Below are 22,808 nucleotides of genomic sequence, written 5' to 3'. Positions count from 1 at the left end.
TTGTATCTGACTCCACAGTCTCCACTTTGTCGCCCTCAGTCTCCTTTTGGTTAAAATTGGTCTCCGTTAGATGATTATAACATATGATGCTACAAAGAGTAAAAAACATGTTCGCTTTAGCTTACCCTAAATGCTGCAGTGTTATACTCCACAGTCTCCACTTTGTTGCCCTCAGTCTCCTCTTGGATAAAATTACTCTGCCGACTAAAAATCGACATTGTAGCATTTGGAAATACAGTTAACACACGTTAGCATCAGTTTATTAGTAGCTCTTAGATTGACGTTGGACACGGAAGTGTTATACTCCACCGTGCTGCCCTCAGTCTCCCCTTTGTCTGCTGACTGTCACCAACATTGTGACATATGACATTCTGTGGCCAAAGTGACCACTGTAAGCACACAGGCTCATTTTAGCTCGCTCTGTATGCTGCGGTATACACAATCCCCACTCACCGCTTGGCTGCCCTCAGTCTCCTTTAGGGTAAACGTTTCTTATGGTGAGTGATCAACATTGTAAGAAAATAACAAAAACGCACATGTGTACTAACGTCATTCTCCCCTGCATGCGTCATTTAAGAGTTCTGTTAATGGAGATTGTTGTTCTACGTCGTTGTTGTTGTTGTTGTTCAGCGTCCCTTAGTTTAGTACTGTGTGTGTTTTGAACGTCTGACCTTCTGGTCCCCTGAGGTGGCCGTGTCGCTGCTGACGATGCAGTAACCAAAATAATAGCAACAGCTCTTAGGCGGCTGCAGTCTGCAGTACAAACACAGTAATACACATTCTTAAAGCAATACTTTTCTGCGTTGGATATGGTTGCTTTGCGGTACGTACTCCCACCGCATGAGCTGAATGTGTTGATGTATTGAAACCGATTTGACTTTGGGCTCACCTGAAGTGTGATTACCGCGTCGATGGCTGCGAGTACACTGTAGATGTAGTATTACAGTACAGGGTATACTGTATATCAACATGCAGCGTGATGAAGAGTGCTGTGCTTAGAGTGTAACATAAAAGCCCAGTTAAATCCCTCTTGGCTGTCATGAGTCTGCCCTGCAAAAGCCTGTGCAGCCCCCCCCCCCTCCCTCACCCCCCCCCCCCCTCCATCCATCCATCCCTCTCTATCTCTCCTCCCCTCCTCCGCATCCTCCCTCTCTCTCCTCCTCTACATCCTCCACTCTCCTCCCGTGCGCACCACCAACACCACCAGCAGCATCAGCGGTGCCTCTCTGACGCACCATCCGAGGATGAGCGTCCCTCCTGCGGGCTGACTCCCTCGACATCCGCCCCCCCACCCCCACCTCTGCGCCCCTTCGCGTTTTGTTGCGTTCGCTGCCGGTGTGCGCTGCGTGCTTTTCGATCAGCGAGGATTTGCGCACTCTTGGCTGGGAATTTACTTGCTGGAGAGTCATCATCATCATCATCACCATCATCATCATCGATCCTGTTCTTCTTGGGCTTTTTTCGGGAGGGGTGGGCAGGGGGGCACACTTGGTCGCTGTGAGTGTTTCAAAGGTGAAGCATCGCTCGGATTGGAATATTCTACTCACTCCTGCAGTTTTTTGTTGTTTTTTTTTCCTCCAGAGTGCATCCGAATTGTCATCGTCTCCCCACTGCGGGGGCTGCTGCGGATTTTAGCGCCTGCTCCCTCTCCTTGTCAGCTGGGGGCGGGCGGGGGCGGGGGAGGGCTCGGCGAAGCATCCCGGAGCGGGACCACCCCGGATCGAGTCGGCGATGCCCGGCCTGTGACACGGCGGCGGGATCCTCGTAGCATGGCCCCAGCCCGGAGGGAGCGCAGCGGCCGGGGGATGCTCCTCCTGGCGGCGGGCTGCCTGCTCCTGGGCGCCGCGCTGCTGCCGCCGGCGCTGGCCAAGGTGTGCAACGACCGCACCAAGCGCGGCCAGGACAACAGCTGGTTCGCCCGGGACGGAGAGAATCTGCCCATCATGGTGCTCATGCCCATGAACGAGTCGGCGCTGATGAGCGGCATCAGCCAGGGAATCGAACCCGCCGTGCAGCTCGCCATCCAGCACATGAGGGAGTCCAGGAAGTACTCGTTCTCCCTCATCACCAAAATCTACGACACCGAGGTAAGACGTTTGGAAATTCTGCGTGTCGTGACGTCATCGCACGCCATTGTTCCTTATTACTGAGCTCACCTTAATTGCTTCCGAACGTTCCTCTCACTTTCATTGGCGCCGCGCGGCTGCTGTTCCCCTCCGCCGCCGGCAGATGGCGTGGTTGCACTCGCCTTGCCTCGGACAATCCACGGGAGGCGGCGTCGGCCGGCATTCCACAGCTGCTAATGATTATTGATGACCCGATAGCCGACGTTAGCAACGACTTACTTCAACGTATTAGCTGGACTCCGGAAGTGTGTGCGGAGTCTTCTTTTACGCTTTTTGCCGGAAAAAAAAACACGGCAAAAAAAGACTGCATCGGTTGCCATGCCAACGCAGGAGGAAGGCGCTAGTTGGACTCAACTGTGGCATCCGTCCGTCCATCCGTCCATCCATCTGTCATGTCGCTGCTGGTAATCATCTCATGGTCACGCTTCTTCTTGGTGTGTCGGATGTGCTCCTGTTTTTACCTGTGGGGGGGCGGGGGGCACGGGGGGGCGTCGACTCACCTGGTGATGCTTGCATTGCAGACAAAGCGCCAATCAGCAGGGCCTACCTGGTTGGGAAGTAAAGCCTTCCAGTTCAATGTAAACAAAAAACATGGCTGACAGCCGCCATAAACACGTAGTATGTTGTTTTGGTGACTCACAGCAGCAACCATTTTTATTTGTTTTTATTTTTTGGCATAATTCTATACGTGGATTATGTGTCCGTGTGCACTACTCACAAAAAGTTAGGCGTATTTTGGTCGCGGTTACTTTCCCACAAAAGTAACTGTCTACGGTGTGTTCAATGTCTCATCTTGTTTGCGTCCTCCATGCGTTTGGCACTCAAGCAGAAACGCGGCAAAAAATGCGGCAAAAAATGCGACAAATAATGGCAGTTTACCCAGCATGCTTTGTGGCGGGAAAAATATGGGTGTCATTTTGTGTTGCGCGTAGACATTGTCAGGTTTGCGTGACTGGTCATTACGCAAAACTTTGGTCAGAGCGAATACCGTGTTTTCAAAAACTCAGCTCTTTATTAAAAATGTCCTTCATGAATAATTTTTTTATTATTGTTATTAGTATAGTTTGTAACTGGCTGATATTAAAGATTATGTACATGTAATATAACACTATATTAATCTACTGTATGGAGTTGGAAGCACAAGCTGGTGGTAATGTGTTTGTGAGCAACGGCAAACGGGTACCGCAAATCTATCTGTGGCGGTCCAAATGTATTTGTGGCGGGCTCTGAGAACTAAATTATTCTGAAGTGGACCCCCCAATCCTTTTTGGACCAGGAAAAGATTCCCTACTGAAGTCCAGCATGTGTGGATCTATAGAGAACACCCACTTGTGTCTTTATTTTCCTAGAAATGTTTCAAAAAAATAATTTCCAAAATAATTTTTTGCCCTAGGGATGTACTGATTATTCGGTTTTAATATTTTAGGATTTTCCCTTGTTATCCATTTTCATTATTTCCCTAAATTTTCCCTTATTTTTCCAGAAAATCTCAAAATATTTTTTTTATTTACTGGAAAATGTACCTTATTTTCCCCTGAAGTTAAATTTTTTTTAAAAATCCCATAATTTTTTGCCCTAGTGATGTGCTGGTTATTCAGTCTTAATATTTTAGGATTTTCCCTTGTTATCCATTTTCATTATTTCCCTAAATTTTCCCTTATTTTTCCAGAAAATCTCAAAATGTTTTTTTTATTTTCTGGAAAATGCACCTTATTTTCCCCTGAAGTAAAATAAATAAATAAATAAATAAATAAAAAAAGATATATTTAATATATATATATTTAAAAAAATATTAATATATATATATTTATATATATTAAAATATATATTTTAAAAAATATATATTTTATATTAAAAAAATATATATATTTGTTTCTTAATGTCCCTGATTTGCCTTCATATTTGTGTGACATGACCCTTATTCATCCAACAGCCCTGTTGTATATTACTGCATCAGCCAGGAAAAGCCATATATACTGTAAATACCATGTATTGGCATGAGTAGTTGCAACATGCAGTATCAGCAGTACAGTCCTAATATTTCAACCTGAGAGCGGCGTTCTTGCTTTCCAAGTAATACAGTCGGTGTCGTCATACGTAGAACTCAGACGTCCGAGCTCCGAGGTTTGCCATGTTATGAAAAGCGTCTTATTATTTCATCGGTAAAAACGAAGCTGATAAAAAAGGGGAAACAAAGGCGTCTCTGGGGTGTGAGAGAATATTTACAAGCTTGCGGTAATCATCCGGCACAGCTTGGAACGCTAAAAGTCAACAGCGGAGACCGGGAAAGTGGCGGATTTGAATATGAAGCTTATTGAATATTTACAGGGACAACAACCAAGCCAGCAGCAGCCGGAGCGGGGCTCAGGTGTTAGTATGCTAAGTTAGCGTGTTAGCATGCGTGGGGCTGTGTTTCCATGCATTGGTTGAGAGAACGCATGCATGGGCGGCTCCTGCGGTGTTGCACGTGTGTGCACGTGCGTGCGTGCGTGCATGTGTGGCTGCTGGGATTTAGCCAGGCAGATGTAAGTAATCAGTCCCAGAGCAGAGGCTCTTTATCCCTTTATCCCCTGTTGGTGAAGCCACGGGTCGAGCAGGCGGGGGCCCGGTCTTTCCCCTGGTGCTGGGCGGCCCGCTGCTGCTGCTGATGATGCTGATGATATTGACGATGATGGAGTTCTGAGTCGGTTGGAAGGATGTGGGCTCGGACCACAAGGTATTGAATTCCCGACAAGGCGTGGACAAAACAAACTGATCATGTTTTTTAGCTTTTTGAAATAAAAAAACAGGTAGAGAAGAGAGGAATGTGGTGGATTAAAAAAAATCAACTGAGGGCTTAGCTTAGCGCTCAGGATGGGAGCCGCCGCCACGGCTCCTCCGTCGTGGCTCTTCATGTGTGAGTGTGGATTTTAGCGTAGACGAGGACTGATACTGTAGCCGGGCAGGCTTAGAGGATCAAGGCTTTGCTGGAGATGGAGATGGAGAGAGACTGCGGGGCGAGCTGGAGGAGATGCTACTTTGCCATCTTAGAGGAGCCACTCAGGCAAAGACACTTGAAGTATGGGCTTGATTGCTAGTTCAATTCCACGCGCTGCTTGCATATGCAAAGACGGAGAAGGTCACCCCGTTGCAAATGTGTCATCACCCGGATTGATGGCGGCTCTGCTCGGTCGATGACATTGGTGGCGCCCCAGTGGGATGTCAACCAAGCTTTGGAATTCACGTTCACATCCATATGTAATATGTAATATATAATACACATATGTACACTCTATGTTTTAGCATTACGGACCAGCAAACTAATGCAATATTAAAAAATGGAACTAAAAATGACCACATTTGTGGGGGCGTAAATTGAGACTACCACAAAAAGAACTAATTAATAATTATTGTATTTTTATTTTTATTTTTTTCTATGTTTTAGGAGTCGGTGTTGGTGATTTTTCCTTATTTTTGTCCTAAATTCCCATATTATTTGGAAAGTTTATTTTCAAAATTTTCTTACATTTTCCCTTATTTTACTGCATATTTTTTTTCCAATATTTTGTTATTGTTCTGGAAAATGTCCTCCAATTTTATTCGTTCAAATTTTTCCCCCAATTTTTCTCATTGCCCCAAATTTTCCTGAAATTTCCCTTACCCTTCCTTTATTTTCCTGGAATTTTTCTTTCATTTTCCCTTACTTTCTGGGAAGGTTTAGTCATTATTTTCCCTTGTTTTCTCTTCTTTTTCTGGAAAATTAATAACATTTTCAGTCCTTATTTTTCTGGGAAGTATTTTCCCTCTTTTACAGTTTTTCTTCCCACATATTTCCCCTTATTTTCCCAAAATTTTCTTTTTTTCAGTGCAATTTCTCTTGTTTTTCCCCCTTATTTTGAAAGACAAACGTTGCCAGGTGTGCTAGGGCCGTGTGAGAGGTTGATTGACAGCGCCACCATGTGATGTACAGTATTTCCCATACGTACGTTGCTCATCCAACCAGCATCCCAGGCAGCAGTACACTCCATGTTTTAGCATTACGGACCAGCAAACTAATGCAATATTAAAAAATGTAACTAAAAATGACCACATTTGTGGGGGCGTAAATTGAGACTACCACCAAAAAGAACAAATTAATAATTATTGTATTTTTATTTTGATTTTTTTCTATGTTTTAGGAGTCGGTGTTGGTGATTTTTCCTTATTTTTGTTCTAATTTCCCATATTATTTGGAAAGTTTATTTTCAAAATTTTCTTACATTTTCCCTTATTTTACTGCATATTTTTTTTCTAATATTTTGTTAGTGTTCTGGAAAATTTTATTTGTTCAAATTTTTCCCCCAATTTTTCTCATTGCCCCAAATTTTCCTGAAATTTCCCTTACCCTTCCTTTATTTTCCTGGAATTTTTCTTTCATTTTCCCTTACTTTCTGGGAAGGTTTTGTCATTATTTTCCCTTGTTTTCTCTTCTTTTTCTGGAAAATTAATAACGTTTTCAGTCCTTATTTTTCTGGGAAGTATTTTCCCTCTTTTACAGTTTTTCTTCCCACATATTTCCCTTATTTTCCCCAAATGTTCTTTTTTTCAGTGCAATTTCTCTTGTTTTTCCCCCTTATTTTGAAAGACAAACGTTGCCAGGTGTGCTAGGGCCGTGTGAGACGTTGATTGACAGCGCCACCATGTGACGTACAGTACTTCCCATACGTACGTTGCTCATCCAACCAGCATCCCAGGCAGCAGAGTAGGTGTTGTTGTGACACGTTGTCAGCCTTTTGTTGGCGGCGCGTCAGCGGTCCAAGAGTTAGCTTCCGCAAGTTGTAGTCCATGCGGTCGCTCGTATGAAAAAGGGGCGTTAGGGGCGTATTTATTAGGGGGGGTGTCAAATCTGAACGGCGCATCCAGGTTTGAACACGTAAACGTGGGCTATCGTGTAAATGTCAAGAAAGTGCTCTTCGGAGAGAGCGACTACGGCGGCGTGGAAAGAAAGTGCTGAGCGTGGCTCAACGCGCTGACCCGGCACAGATAGCGGGGATCAATGTGCAGCCGCCCTTCTCGTGGAATGGGAAGGATCTCGGGGGACAAACGGAGAGAGCGGTGAGAGAGAGAGAGTACGAGATGGAAGTCCCGAAATAGGGTGCTATCATCTTTCCGCAGGAAGACGCCACGATAACGTGAAGCGATTTAGGCCCCCGTCTTTGCATCATTTAACCCTTTATCCCAAAAGCAAGGTCCAAGAGCCTCGGCCGTGGTGGCACAGCGTCCTCTGTGGACGAACAGGAAGCGAGCGCGTAAGAGCGTTCACGTGACGATCACATATGGCGCAGGTTGGCGGACAGGCCGCCCGGCGGCACCGCCTGGGGTCGGGACCATGTGCTCGCTAGTTAGCTCACGTTTGGCGCCAGATTGTTTTGTGCACAAATTAGCATTCCCACCCTCGTCTACCCCAAACACCAAACCCTCGCCGGCGCCGTCGCCTCGCACCACCAAAGTCCTCCCTGAAGTCCAAAACGCTTCAGTTCAACCGTCTTTCTACCACATGTTGGGAACAGTTTTTGTTACCTTGTTACCTTGTTACCTTGTTACCTTGTTACCTTGTTACCTTGTTACCTTGTTACCATTTTACCTTGTTACCTTGTTACCATTTTACCTTGTTCTACCACATGTTGGGAACAGTTCTTGTCACCTTGTCACCTTGTCACCTTGTCACCTTGTCACCTTGTCACCTTGTCACCTTGTCACCTTGTCACCTTGTCACCTTGTCACCTTGCTGTTGTCCATCTCTCGATATATAGAGCCCTGTCACATGTGACAAGTGATTTTTGCACTTGGTCCTCAAAAACAGCACAGCGCTCCTGTCATATGGAGGATCTTTGACTAGTATTTTGCCGTCGCTCCTCTAAAGGATCTTTGACTAGTATTTTGCCATCACTCCTCCAAAGGATCTTTGACTAGTATTTTGCAGTCGCTTCTCCAAAGGATCTTTGACTAGTATTTTGCAGTCGCTCCTCCAAAGGATCTTTGACTAGTATTTTGCAGCCGTAGGTCCTCCAAAGGATCTTTGACTAGTATTTTGCAGTACCTCGTCCAAAGGATCTTTGACAAGTATTTAGCAGTAGCTCCTCCAAAGGATCTTTGACTAGTATTTTGCCGTAGGTCCTCCAAAGGATCTTTGACTAGTATTTTGCAGTAGCTCCTCCAAAGGATCTTTGACTAGTATTTTGCCGTAGGTCCTCCAAAGGATCTTTGACTAGTATTTTGCAGTAGCTCCTCCAAAGGATCTTTGACTAGTATTTTGCCGTCGCTCCTCTAAAGGATCTTTGACTAGTATTTTGCCATCACTCCTCCAAAGGATCTTTGACTAGTATTTTGCAGTAGCTCCTCCAAAGGATCTTTAACAAGTATTTTGCAGTCGCTCCTCCAAAGGATCTTTGACTAGTATTTTGCAGTAGCTCGTCCAAATGATCTTTGACTAGTATTTTGCAGTCGTTCCTCCAAAGGATCTTTGACTAGTATTTTGCAGTAGCTCCTCCAAAGGATCTTTGACTAGTATTTTGCAGTAGCTCCTCCAAAGGATCTTTGACTAGTATTTTGCTGTAGCTCTTCCAAAGGATCTTTGACTAGTATTTTGCAGTAGCTCCTCCAAATGATCTTTGACTAGTATTTTGCAGTCGTTCCTCCAAAGGATCTTTGACTAGTATTTTGCAGTAGCTCCTCCAAAGGATCTTTGACTAGTATTTTGCAGTAGCTCCTCCAAAGGATCTTTGACTAGTATTTTGCAGTAGCTCCTCCAAAGGATCTTTGACTAGTATTTTGCAGTAGCTCCTCCAAAGGATCTTTGACTAGAATTTTGCAGTAGCTCCTCCAAAGGATCTTTGACTAGTATTTTGCTGTCTTGGACTGGACTGGTGGCCAGCCAATCCCAGGGCACATACAGACAAACACCCCCACGACCCTGGTGAGGATAAACGTTAGAAAATGAATGTTTATGATTCATCTTGTTTGTTATGTTTTCACCCAGCGTGATGCCGCGTCGGCACAATTTCACAAAGACGGCGTACCCAATGTTATGACCCACGAGTCACCGAGCTTTACCGATCCATCTTCTTCCAGACTCCCAAGGCCTGCCTCGAGGCCTTATCACCTTTCACAATAAAAGCTGTCGCGACTTAACAAAGGGCAAAGCGTAAAAAGCGTGGCGGGGTTGGGAAGGAAGGAAGGTCGTTATTTTGACGGCCGCCATAAAACGCTAAGAAGACACTCGCCGACCTTCTGCTAAACCAGAGAAGACAAAGAAAAACATCGCAACTTTTATATTGGAGGGTAACTCCATGTGACTGTGCATTTTATGTTTAATACAGAGCAAAGACACCTGACGTTCCTTACTTGGACATACTTCCATCGACATTCCGTGGCTTTGGCAGATCCTGAACTTATGGAAGAGAGAACTTAAGAGAGTCACTCCTAAGGAACGTAGCAAAACATGCTAACCATTAAAAGCTAGCCTCCTCTTTAGCGCAGTTGGAGTTGAAGCCCTTGTGTTTTTATTTTTTTATTTTGGAATGTGACCTGGTATCACTCATGACACATGTGCTTCATCACCCCCCCGCCCCCCCCCCCGCCATCCCGCCCCCAGAGGCCTGCTGGCACTTGACGCCGGTTCCCAGAGGGCGGACATGTTTGTTGTCATGGGCGCAGCTGGGACTTGCGGACGGTGGCGGGTTGCCACGGAAGAGCAATGATGCCGATTGCTCGGTCGCGTGTTCTATTCCTCTTTATCATCATCATCATCATCATCATCATCATGGTCGCACCTGGCTGCGGTCTAGGAGGACGTGTCTTATTTTTTTCCCCTTCTGCTCCTCCCGGAGGACATTGTCTCGGTTTGCGCTGTGCAGCTGCTTGTGTATCACATCTCCAGATTCTTTTCTTAGGAATAATTAGGAACGCCACTTTCTGTTCCTGATGTAGAGAATAACATCCATAAAGGTATGAAGAACATCTCTGTGGTGAACCAGAATGGACGTCTGACCTGCCAACTTCTGTGTTGATGCTTTCCTTTTCCTTGGCGCACTTGCCTTAAACGTGCTTTTCTCAACACACGTCCAAGTTTTATGACTTATTAAGAAGTCCCTGCCGGGGTTTGAAACGGTTCCATGAAGTCAGCGGCCATGTTTTCCTCCTCTGGCCGTGCCGTGACTTCCTGTTTAAGCCCGAGGTTGCAGCAATAGTGGAATTTCATCCTTGTCGGTACGTCATAATCCCACACGGACAACCGGGCGTAAGGACATGCAAAGATTAGCGTGGATGGAGCTCGGTCGCCAATGATCTCTTATCGTCATGACGCACGTGTGTGTGTGTGTGTGTGTGTGTGTGTGTGGGTGTGTGTTGGTGGCTATCGCTCTTAGCACACAATAGACCTGGCCAACTGTCGTCTGCTAACGGACCTCAGCAATCAGCCAAGTGGTCACACGGTCACATGGTCGCACACCCACTGCATGGCGGGACCAAGACCTAGAAGAAAGTCTTCTTGTCTTTTGCGGCATCTTCACTCAAAACAGGATCTTTGACAAGATGTACTGTAGGACCCTAAAAACAATGCTCCTGTTATATATAGAGGATCTTTGACTGGCGTTTTGGCACTAGGTCCTGGTCCTTAAAAACAGCAGGGCAGACTTTTCACTAACAGTAGGTTCCCAAAAACTGCAAATTGTTCCTTTTATAAAAGAGTGGAGTTTCTGCACTTGGTCCTCAAAAACTGCAGTCTTCCTGTCGTACAGATGATCTTTGACCACCATTTTACCAGTCGGTCCTCAAAAACAGCATTGCGCTAATGTTATATGCAAGATCTTTGACTGTCGTTTTTTTGTACAAGGTCCTCAAAAACAGCCCCTGCATATCGAGGACCAGCAGTAAGTTGTCAAAAACAGCAGAGCACTCCAGCTAAGTAGAGGATCTTTGACTAACATTTTTTGCAGTAAATCCTCCAAAAGAGCAGAACACCCTTCATATAGAGAGGATCATTGACGAGCATTAAGTTCTCAAAAACAGCAGATTGCTCCTGCATATAGAGGATCTTTGACCACTATTTTACCAGTCGGTCCTCAAAAACAGCATTGCGCTAATGTTATAAGCAAGATCTTTGACTATTGTTTTTTTGCACCAGGTTCTCAAAAAAAAAACATTTCCCCCGCATATCAAGGACCAGCAGTAAGTCTTCAAAAACAGCAGAGCACTCTTGCTATGTAGTGGATCTTTGACTAACTTTATTTGCTGTAAATCTTCAAAAACAGCAGAACACCTTTCGTATAACGAGGATCATTGACGAGCATTAAGTTCTCAAAAACAGCAGATTGCTCCTGCATATAGAGGATCTTTTACCACAATTTTATTAGTCGGTCCTCAAAAACAGCAGCATGCTCCTGTTATGTATATGCAAGATCTTTGACTAGCGTTTTTTTGCACCAGGTCCTCAAAAACAGCCCAGTGCCCGTGCATATCAAGGACCAGCAGTAAGTTTTAAAAAACAGCAGAGCACTCTTGCTATGTAGAGGATCTTTGACTAACTTTTTTTGCTGTAAATCTTCAAAAACAGCAGAACACCATTTGTATAACGAGGATCATTGACTAGCATGAAGTTCTCAAAAACAGCAGATTGCTCCTGCATATTGAGGATCTTTGACCACCATTTTACTAGTCGGTCCCCAAAAACAGCAGCGTGCTCCCGTTATCGTTGACTAGCATGAAGTTCTCAAAAACAGCAGAGCGCTCCCGTCATATACTGGAACTTTTCCAGAAGTCTGAGAAGATGCAAATGCAGCGTTGGGCCGCGTTAACGCCCAGCGTCGGCCATCTTTGCGTCTGCCTGTGAGGTGAAACGGCAGCCATGGCGCCGTGAAGTCGGCACGGGGGAATGTTATTTCCGTGATGTCATGCGGCATTCCCGCTCGCTGCTCCGTGATGTTTATCAGCCGTTCACAAGCTTTTACGGCCGCGCTTGCCTCTGATTGATGTTGCCAACCAGCGGGCGACATGGCGAGCGGCGGCAGCGGCGAGGAGGAAGTCGGCTGCCTATCACGTTAATTCAATGGAGCGCCGGCGGATAGCGAGGGAGATTTCATTATCCCGCGTGAGGGTGGAGAATTCCAGCGGCCATCTGGACGGATGCAAGACATTACCTCCGAGCTTGTTACGGCGTTTAGTACCTCCGCCAAGGCGCTACTTAGCCGCAGTTTGATGCCGACGCAAATGAGGATTGTTTTTTTTTTTAACGGGACAGAATTCCAAAGCGGCCTTTTGTTGACTCAAAGTTGCTCCTGTTTGCCGTCCTCGTTGTTATTTTTGTGTGCTAACACCAATTAGCAAGGCCATTAAAGCCATCAGGACCCCCCCATTCCACCTCCCGTGGGGCGTGGAAAAAACAACAATGAATTCCAAAGTTGACTTTTTACACGGCAACACCTTTTTGGCCCCCACCGGCACACAAACATGGCCGCCCGGCGCCTCATTACACATGTTAATGGCGTTTAGGAAGCCAGCGCACACCTTGTACATTTATGCATGAGGCCCATAAATCCCTGCTAATTGCACCCGAGAGCCACTTTCCATGTGGAACGTTACCATGTGGAACGCCACCTTTCCACCCAGCGGTCCAGTTCTGGTGTCCACGCCAGGCTTTGGAACACGAGTCTGACCACCCACAGGGGACACCCCCACCCCCCAGGGACATAAATAGGGAGACTCCACGTCTAAAAATGCTGAAAAAGCTGAAAAATTGAACTGGGAAAAACATTGAAAATAATACCTCCTGTTGCAAATAACAAAAATTCCTTGTTTGAATTCCGACTTTCACTTCAAAAATACACGTACAATTTCTCTCATTATTTGAACCACTTAGCAACTGGTAACAGAAGTACCAAGAATGCTAATCCAACTCGGTGACAATTATTTTCATGATTGTAAATGATTTTTTTTAGCTAGCATGATTTTTTTTAGCTAGCTCCCTTGTAGCTTTTGTAGTATGGGAATAATGTGACTGGTAGACAACAAAAACACCCTGAAGGCCTACCAAACAAGAAAAAATATACTTATTTCTGAAATAAACAAAAAAAAATCTAAAACTAAAATAAAAAAACTAAAATAAAATAACTTTTCTGTTAAAAATATGACAACAACAAACGTTGCAAAGATAACAAAAATCATTTTTATTTTTTTTGTTGGAGACTTTAAACTATCTAGCTAGCCACATAGCTCTGTTAATTTGTCATATTTTTTTTCTCCTCCGTTTAGCCACTCGTAGCATACTTGTAGCATACTACTGTGACTGCTAGCGAAAACGTCAAAAAATGTATACCGGACTTGTTGAAAATGATTTTCATGATTTTAAACCAGCTAGCTAGCTCCTTAGTAGCTTTGTGGCGAATCATATTGTCAACAACAGTCAATCAAACAAGGAAAATTACTTTTTTCTGTTAAATGTTCCAACATTTTTTTTGTTGGAGACATTAAACTATCTAGCTAACCACGTAGCTCTGTGAATTTGTCTTATTTTTTTCTCCTCCGTTTAGCCACTCGTAGCATACTTGTAGCATACTACTGTAACTGCTAGCGAAAACGTCAAAAAATGTATACCGGACTTGTTTAAAATGATTTCCATGATTTTAAACCAGCTAGCTAGCTCCTTAGTAGCTTTGTGGCGAATCATATTGTCAACAACAGTCAATCAAACAAGGAAAATAACTTTTTTCTGTTAAATGTTCCAACATTTTTTTTGTTGGAGACATTAAACTATCTAGCTAACCACGTAGCTCTGTGAATTTGTCTTATTTTTTTCTCCTCCGTTTAGCCACTCGTAGCATACTTGTAGCATACTACTGTAACTGCTAGCGAAAACGTCAAAAAATGTATACCGGACTTGTTTAAAATGATTTCCATGATTTTAAACCAGCTAGCTAGCTCCTTAGTAGCTTTGTGGCGAATCATATTGTCAACAACAGTCAATCAAACAAGGAAAATTACTTTTTTCTGTTAAATGTTCCAACATTTTTTTTGTAGGAGACTTTAAACTATCTAGCTAACCACGTTAGCTCCAAGAATTTGTCTTATTTTTTTTCCGTTTAGCCACTCGTAGCATACTACTGTAACTGCTAGCGAAAACGTCAAAAAATGCATACCGGACTTGTTGAAAATGATTTTCATGATTTTAAACCAGCTAGCTAGCTCCTTAGTAGCTTTGTGGCGAATCATATTGTCAACAACAGTCAATCAAACAAGGAAAATTACTTTTTTCTGTTAAATGTTCCAACATTTTTTTTGTTGGAGACTTCAAAACTATCTAGCTAACCACGTTAGCTCCGAGAATTTGTCATATTTTTTTTCCGTTTAGCCACTCGTAGCATACTCGTAGCATACTACTGTGACTGCTAGCCAAAATGTCAAAAACTGCATACCGGACTTGTTGAAAATGTTTTCCATTATTTAAACTAGCAAGCTAGCAGCATAAAGTTAATATGTTAATCATCTTTTGGATTACCTTAAACATGTGACAAAAATATGTTGAAAAGTGTAACGAAAACACACAAAAAAACTACTGAACTTGGAAAATTGTTTTTTTTTTGTTGAGACTACAAAAGTAGTTAGCTAGCAGATTTCTAGCTTAGCAATAGGTTGCTTGTATCGTACTACTGCGACTGGTAACAAAAACGCTAAGATAGGTTTTAAACTAGCTAACAGATATCAGATCTCAATGTAGATTTTTTTTTCCTGACCTAGCTAGCAGTGACCAAAAGGATGAAAATACAAAACTATTTTCATGATTTTAAACTAGCGAGCTAGCAGCATAGATCTCAACGTGGAATTGGATTCTAGAACAAAACAGAACAAAAGGCTAGGTATACCGTAAACATTGATTTTGGATTAATATCCTAGCTCTGTATTCAATATAAAGTCTATTCTGGGATTCCTGCAAGTTAAAACTTGCATGTTGTTGTTGTAATTGTGGTTTTGTGCGCGATGCTAACGCAACCATCCTCCTCTTGGTGCCGCCTGGACTTGTCTTTTTACCCAATCAAAGAGCGGCACATCACAGTGTCTCACATACGCAATATGAATCAGAATAATTCATGCCGGACGCCTCCCTCCACATAAATATTAGCCGTGGACGCACACACACACACACACACACACACACACACACGCTGGGGAGATCCTATTGATCCGTGGGAACGCTGACCGGAATTACATTTTCACAAGTGAGTCTCTCATCTCCGTGTGCCAAATGTTACCTTTTTTTTATCTTTTATTTCATTTTATTCTGTTCACTTCTGTTATTTGCCTCCTTATTAGTGTGTACTCATTAATCAATAGCAGGCCGATTTAGCTTTGTCTTTATTTTCTAATGTCATTAATAAATAAATATACTTATAGTATATTTATTAGTATTACATTTTTCCATTTTTGTTCCCCAAAATGTACACTTTTTACAGGTTGGTCATTTGCTTACGTTTTTATGTACGGTTTAGTGGAAGCAAGTCTTTTACGCCGTTTTCTTACCCCACTGTGATTTTACAAAAATTGCACACAAAATTAACAAAAAAAATCATAACTTTTTTGAAAAAATTACAGCTGAATATTTTTAGCTCTGTAAGCTAGTAGATTGATAGACCTGCTTGTTGTTGGCGAAAAGCAACACGTTAATTAATTCCGATTAATTCCGCTCTTCCGGGAAATTGAAATGTGTTTATATTGAAAACAGAAAAACAACACCACAAATTCAAATAATACATAATAAACAAAATAAACAACATTTCCAAAGATGTTACAGTCTTTCGTCATCTGAAAAATAGCTAAAGTTGTCTTGCAAACATTTTTATTAGTATTTTTCCTGCTACGGACTCACCGCTAGGCGATATGTATATATTGAAAACAGAAAAACAACGCCACAAATTCAAATTATACATAATAAGCACTTTTTTCACGATTACAAATCTTCTATGAATGTGTATATATTGAAAACAAAGACAAAGGGAAATGGTGGGGCAGTGCCCCTAATGCATATTCACTCTCTTACGTGAAATAAAATTGAGTATGCAGCATTAACAGACATGAAATAATAGATAATAAACATACTTTTTAGATAATAAATGATTAAGCCAACAAAATATTTTCTTGCTAAGAAAGGAAAAAATGTTATTATTAAGTATAAACATATTTTAAATATCTTCCTTTTGTGCTAGCGTATCGCCATAGCCGTCACGTGTAGACGGCTAGTTTGGGGTTGAAATCGCCTTTCCTGTGGCGCATCCACAACGTTACGTCTGGAAGACGTGTTTGCCGGTCTCCCGCTCCGGGCGTGGCGTGTCACCATGATGGCGGCGGCGGCGGCGAGGGAACGCACGGGGGTCACGACCATTCTTTTGTGTTTGATAGAGGGCAAATGTAAATGTCAGCCGTGTCTGGAAAGGAAAGGTCCGCCGCGCTGTGATGCTGCGCCGAATAAGCTGTGACAGATGGCGGAGGCTTTGCAGGCCGCAATCTGCGGAGGCGAGACGGGAAAAAAAAAACGTGAGGAGAAAAGAAACGTAGCAGACAAAGACGACTTTGTCACTCCGGCATCATTCTATAGAATTATTATATATAATTATTATTATTATAGCTGGATGTATGTCATCTTTCCAGCCGCACGTTTGATCCCCATCTTGGGCGTGGACCGTAAATCTTTTGCGTTCTTGATTGAGTCATATTGACGGCGATCCGATCGATCGTACGTGACCCGGTGTCAGCATGGAAGCTATCAAGCGCTTGGATTGTCACAAAAAAAAGCAGTCTTCTTTTTTTATTGGAAGGCCCAGGGGGGGCGGGCGATCAGGAAAAAAAAATAAGCGCACAACCTTTCAGCGGTACGATTGATTTTGTTGCAGCGATGCGGAAAAACTGCATCGAGAAATTCATTTGGAACTGGTCCCTGTGGGACGCCCACCATATAATTTTTTAACATTATATGTCATATATAAAGTATATACACATACAGTATAGTGGGACTTGGGCCTCCACCAGAACCAAGACCAGAAAGCCGTCTAAGGACACCAGGACCAACATTGTAGACCTGTACAAGGATGGGATGAGCCGATCTACAAGTTGGAGCAATTTTGGGAAATTGGAGGAAATACCGACAACTTCCTTTGACCTGGGGGGTCCAAGCAAAATCTGGTCTTGTGGGGTACAAATGATCTTGAGAACGGTGAGAGATCAGCCCAGAACTGCATACAAGGAAGCGGTCTGGGACCAAGAACTGGGACCACAGTAACACAGATTGCTATTTTAACACACTAGTACGTCGTAATGGATTCAAATCCTGTAGACCCCCAAATGCCCCTGCCATGCATCACCATTATTTACCCAAGGACACCAGTGTTTAAGCCCGGGGGGGGCACAGGGTGTTGTGATGTGCCCTGATTGTTGTGTAACAGATTGATTAACCCCTCGGCGGAAGCCAGCCTTTTCATCACGGATGTTAGAAACGTTGGCGCTGGGAATATTTGTCTCTCCGTGAAACGGGAATTTAAACAATATCCATCCACGACGGGAATGGGATGGCTTTTAAATACAAAAAACAGGAATATGGCTACACACTGCACACACACTGTCACTCTCGAGTCTCCGTCAGCGGAGTCCCAACCTTTTCCATCAATTTGCCGAATGTGGTTTTGGGTTCATAGTATCAACATTTCAGCTTTTTTATCCTTTTTTGATACATTTTTTCTTGTCTTTAAGTTGTTTTTTTTACAATAACCTACTGGCTAACAAAAAAAAACAAAAAACGATCTGCATCCCATAATTGGCCCAGGGCCACACTTTGAACACCCCTGCTTATTATTATGTACATGGATATTTTAAATAAAAAAAAATTAATATACATTTTTATATACATGGAAAGGATATATTTTTTTAAATTTTTTAAAATTAATTTAAATTAAAAATTAAATATTAAAAAAAATATTTGTGTAGCTGTACCTAATAAAGTGTCCTTGTCACATGCCCCGCCCACCTCCCCTGCTAAATAGACGTGTAAAAAAAAAAAAGAGGTCTTTAATCTGCTTGTGACTTTCTGTGAACAGAAGATGAAACTGTCGGCTAAAGTCCGAGTGCCAGTCAGCCGATATCTAATCTGCTGATTCCGCTCTTGGCCAGATTAAGGGGTTGCGGTTTCGAACCGCAGCGAGAGCCAACACAGCCAGACGATGACAATGCTGACTTGATGGATGGAGATGGGGGGGGGGCTCAGAACACAGTTGATTATTGGCTGGGGGTGATTTTAGACATAAAGTAAAAGAGTCAAGCAAAAATCTAACAAAAAAGGGGCAATATTACAAAAAGAGCATAATATTATGAGGAAAAAGAACATAAAATATTAAATGAAAAATAAGAAAGTGTCATCAATATTATGAAAAACAAACAAAACAATGAATGAAGTTGTCATTTTTGCAAAATGATGTTGCGGGAAAATTATAGTGATATTATTGTAAGACATTTATAATTTAATGTATATTTAATTTATATTTATAATTATAATTAATTACATTTATAATGAATTTTTTTATAATTACATTTTTTTATTATAATTAATGAATTTATAAATAAGAATTTATAATCCCAAATTGAAAATTAAAATAGTTGGAAAATTAAAACAACAGGAAAATTGTGAAAAAACAGCTGTTATGTTATGACAATAAAGTCAAAATATTAGGAAAAAAAGTTGTAATCTAACAAGAAAAAATAAACTTGGGATATTATGAGGTGACATAAAGTCATTTTAATAACAAAAAATATGTAATAAAAAATGTATCTCTTCCATTCAGCATTTATGCAAGGTGTTTGGTGCAAATCTGGGAAAAGGTGCAGATTTTTTTCGGTTTGTTTCCCGCTCCGGCGATTTTAATAGATTTTTTTTTAAAGGATATCAGAGCGAAAATGCTTGCAAGATGCTATATGTTGTGTCAGCTAGCCGCTAGCTGCGTCAAGCTATGCTATGCTAGGTGAAATCAAGAAGCCTATTGGTTTTTGTATGAGCAGAGTTGGATTGCCAATAGAACTCTTCCTTGTGCTTTTAGAGTTCACCGAAATAGTCTTTTTGCATTAGAAGGGGGTCCCAAAACCCCCGAAACTAAGACAATTCCTCCTGTTTATATCCCTGCGTCAGTTCAAATCGATTGTTTCTTGCATCGAGTTCCCGGATTGAGTTCGTGCACGCGTTTGGTGGCCTTCCACTCTTTTGTTAGCGTGTGCACTCAGCAGCGCTAGCGGCGTAGTGGAGTAAATATAGCATCTGAAGAATAAAACAAATAGATAAATACAGAGAAGGAGGCCTTAATGCTGACAAAGTATGTAATGGGAACGGGGGGGTTGGGGGGGCTGACCAGCTGCCGCCCAGCCCCCTCCTCCCCCAAAGCGGCGCCCGTGTCTAATTGGGCTCTTGCTTTCACGTGCGCTATCAAATAAGGTCATGTGGACGCATCGGGCCAGCAGCGCCGTCGTTTGATTCCCCCACCCACCCCCACCATCTTTCCTCTTCAAGCTGTGTGTGTGTTTTAGAAGACCCCCCCCCCCCACCCTGCTCGCGATGTGCTGCATGCAAACATGAATTATGGAGACAAGGCGAGGGTTTTTCTTCTCTCCGTCGCTGCGGCGCGGCTAATGCGAGATGTTGTTCAACCTGCGGGGCTCGAAGGGAACCTCCAATAAGATGACCTCTCTCTCTCTCTCTCTCTCTCTCTCTCTCTCTCTCTCACTCTCTCTCTCTCTCTCTCTGCAAGCACAACTTAGCTCCGCCTTGAACCCGTTGTACATCACCACTTTGTTTACAGTTGTCGTTGTTTGTGTGGAGAGCCATCGTTGTAGTGAAAGGACGTCTTCAGTGTTTCCCACAGGACTGCGTTCTATTTGTGGCGGGGGGGCGACTTGTCTAATTTGCATACAGTACCTTATGGATGGAAAGGGAGTAAAACAAAAAATATGATAATAGTATACAGTAACAGTAAAAACACATAATAATAATACATAGCATAAATAACAATATATAAATAAAAATGTTATGTAAATGTATTAATTTTGGGGGTTCATTTATATACAGGGTGAATGAAAAGTAACTCCCTATCTTAAGATAATTAATTCATATGTTGTATATATCATCTCCTTTATTAATTAATTAATTAATTAATTATTATATTTTTTTATATTTATTTTATTATGTATAATTATTATATTTAATTATACTTAATTATTAATGTTTGTATTTTATTATTATAAATTATTTGATACATCATTTTGATTTAAAAAAATTTAAATAATATTTATATATTTGAATATGGTTTTATTCATGCAAATTGTTTTTTGACATTTGCATGAATTTATTATGCATCTTTAACATTTCATAATATACATTATAAATATATGGTTAATCTATTATATATTTATTTTATTATTTATATTTTATAATTATTATATTTAATTATACTTAATTATTAATTTTATGTTTTATTATTATAAATTATTTGATACATAATTTTGATTTTTTAAATAATATTTATATATTTGAATTATATATTACAATTATATATTACAATATTGAATTATATATTTTATTCATGCAAATTGTGATTTTTTTACATTTTATTTATTACTTTTTTATGCTTCTTTAGCATTTCATAATATACAGTATAAATATATGTTTAAACATGTGTGGGTTGGCTTTTATGCGCCATGTTTTTCAATCCTTCCATTTCAATCCAACATGTGCTTTTACTTTTGTACAAATGATTACTAAGTGGTATTAGCTTGAAGTCATGACGTGAACATGCCAGGCTTGTCCATGTGATGGAAAAAGTGGAGCAAATATTACAGTGAGAGTATTATTGCTGTGATTGCCTGTGTAATAATACGAGTACTACTAATGTGGTGGAAGTCGTTAGCATAGCAAACATTCCCAGACAGCTGAAATAGTTGCTCATTTTAGGCTCCCGGCTCGCCTACGAGCTACTATGGAAAGAGCGAAGCGGTCTTGACTCGCAGTCTAATCATGTTTTATTTTAAGATGTGTAGCAAAGCCTGTTTAGTTTCTAATGCCAATTATAGTACGCATGGTAACATGACAAGTACGCATGCTGATATCTAATAATCATTCATGTTCCACGTTCACCTGCTCAGCTCAACGGGTTTCTGTTTCCATGGCAACGGGATGCAGGCCCCCCGCACGAAAATCCCCATTTCCTTGGCGACCGGCGAAGATGTGCAAAAAAAAAAAAAAAAGGCTTCCGCGTGCGTGAAGATTTCATCAGTCGCTCTTTGTTTTCTCGCAATGACGAAACGCGCTGTAAGCGGACGCTTGATTGACAGGCCTGTATTGTGCGCCAGGCGAGCGGACAGCCCGACTCATGATCCACTTCCCGCCGCCTCCCCCCTCTCTCTTGCGAACGCACACCCACGCTCTGCCTCGCCGCCCACGCCGTCGTAGCGCTCGGGAAACTTTTCTGCTTGCTTGTTTCCTCCTTCCTCCCGCCGCCGCTTTCCAATCCGGGCTCCTTTATTCCGTCTTTGTCCGTACCCGACTTCCCTTTTCCAGGACTTGTGGTCTGATTGTGTTGCAGGAAAGCCGCTCATTAGAAGGCAACGCTGGCGCTAGCATGCTGGGGCTTTTACCAGTACAAAAACAACATCCTGTCACAGCTAATTAGCATTTTGGGGCTAGAAAAGTGGCAGATTTCCTTAGCTTCCTGTCAGGAACGGCTTAAACTGCTTAGTTAAAGACTTCCTTTCATGCTAAAGGGAATTTTTAACGCCATTCTTACTATACTTGAGGGTACTGTCATCTTACTTACAATATTTACTCATTAACCACAAAAAAGTAGGCTTCTCTACACATCTTAAAATTCAGCTGTGCCAACTGTCCGTCAGCCAACGACAAACGTGGGAGCTGGAAGTTCGTTTGTTTTGTTTTCAAGAAAAACAAAACAAACAGGCTAGCCTAGGCTAGCCGTGAACAGGCTAGCCTAGCATGAGTGACATAATGTTAGCGCTTTAGCTAACGTAGCCATGCTAGCGTTGCGGTGGGATTACGTTCCGGGACAAACCGAACAGTTGAGGCAGCCATAAAAATACCGATTGGACAAACCGACAGGAGGTCATCAAAGCAAACGCCTCCCTCGCTCACGGTGCAACTAAAAATAGCACACAATGGTTCCCCTTAAAAGGCTGAAGATTTTGAGAAACAAATAAAACAAACCAAATTTGTAATGAAAAAAAATAGTCAAACTTTTATGAGATCATTTTTGGGAAAATTAGGGTGAGGAAAAAAGAGTAATAAAATATGGGAATGAAGCAAAAACATTATGCCAATAAAGTCATAATATGAATAGAAAATTAGTGAAAATTATTTTAAAAAGAAAGTTGAAGTATTTTTAAAATTACAATAAAAAAATATAATTAAAAAAAATGTTGGGAAAAAAATAGTCAAACATTTATGAGAGATAAACAAAAACAATGAATTTTTTTTGGAAAATTATGGTGGGTAAAAAAAGAGTATTAAATCTGGGAATGAAGCAAAAACATTATGCCAATAAAGTCATAATATGAATAAAAAATTATGCGAAAATTATTTTAAAAAGAAAGTTGAAGTATTTTTAAAATTACAAAAAAAATTGTAATTAAAAATGT

The 22,808-nt window shown here is 41.9% G+C and overlaps 1 protein-coding gene across 1 annotated transcript in view; it reads left to right on the top strand.

The window, feature by feature from the left end:
• The first annotated feature begins 1,175 nt into the window (after positions 1-1,175).
• gabbr2 (gamma-aminobutyric acid (GABA) B receptor, 2) overlaps positions 1,176-22,808 on the top strand; it is a 115,175-nt gene continuing 93,542 nt past the window's right edge. Inside the window, exon 1 of the mRNA XM_078791839.1 lies at positions 1,176-2,087. Coding sequence (XP_078647965.1) covers positions 1,770-2,087 — 318 coding nt within the window. The 5' untranslated portion in view covers positions 1,176-1,769. The remainder of the gene's footprint in view (positions 2,088-22,808) is intronic.

This window comes from Doryrhamphus excisus, linkage group LG7 (assembly GCF_037039965.1).
Source record: "Doryrhamphus excisus strain RoL-2023G ecotype Guam linkage group LG7, RoL_Dexc_Guam_v1.1, whole genome shotgun sequence".
NCBI lineage: Eukaryota > Metazoa > Chordata > Actinopteri > Syngnathiformes > Syngnathidae > Doryrhamphus > Doryrhamphus excisus.
The sequence above is the reverse complement of the archived record's forward strand: the minus strand, read 5'-3'. Positions and strand labels throughout refer to the sequence as shown.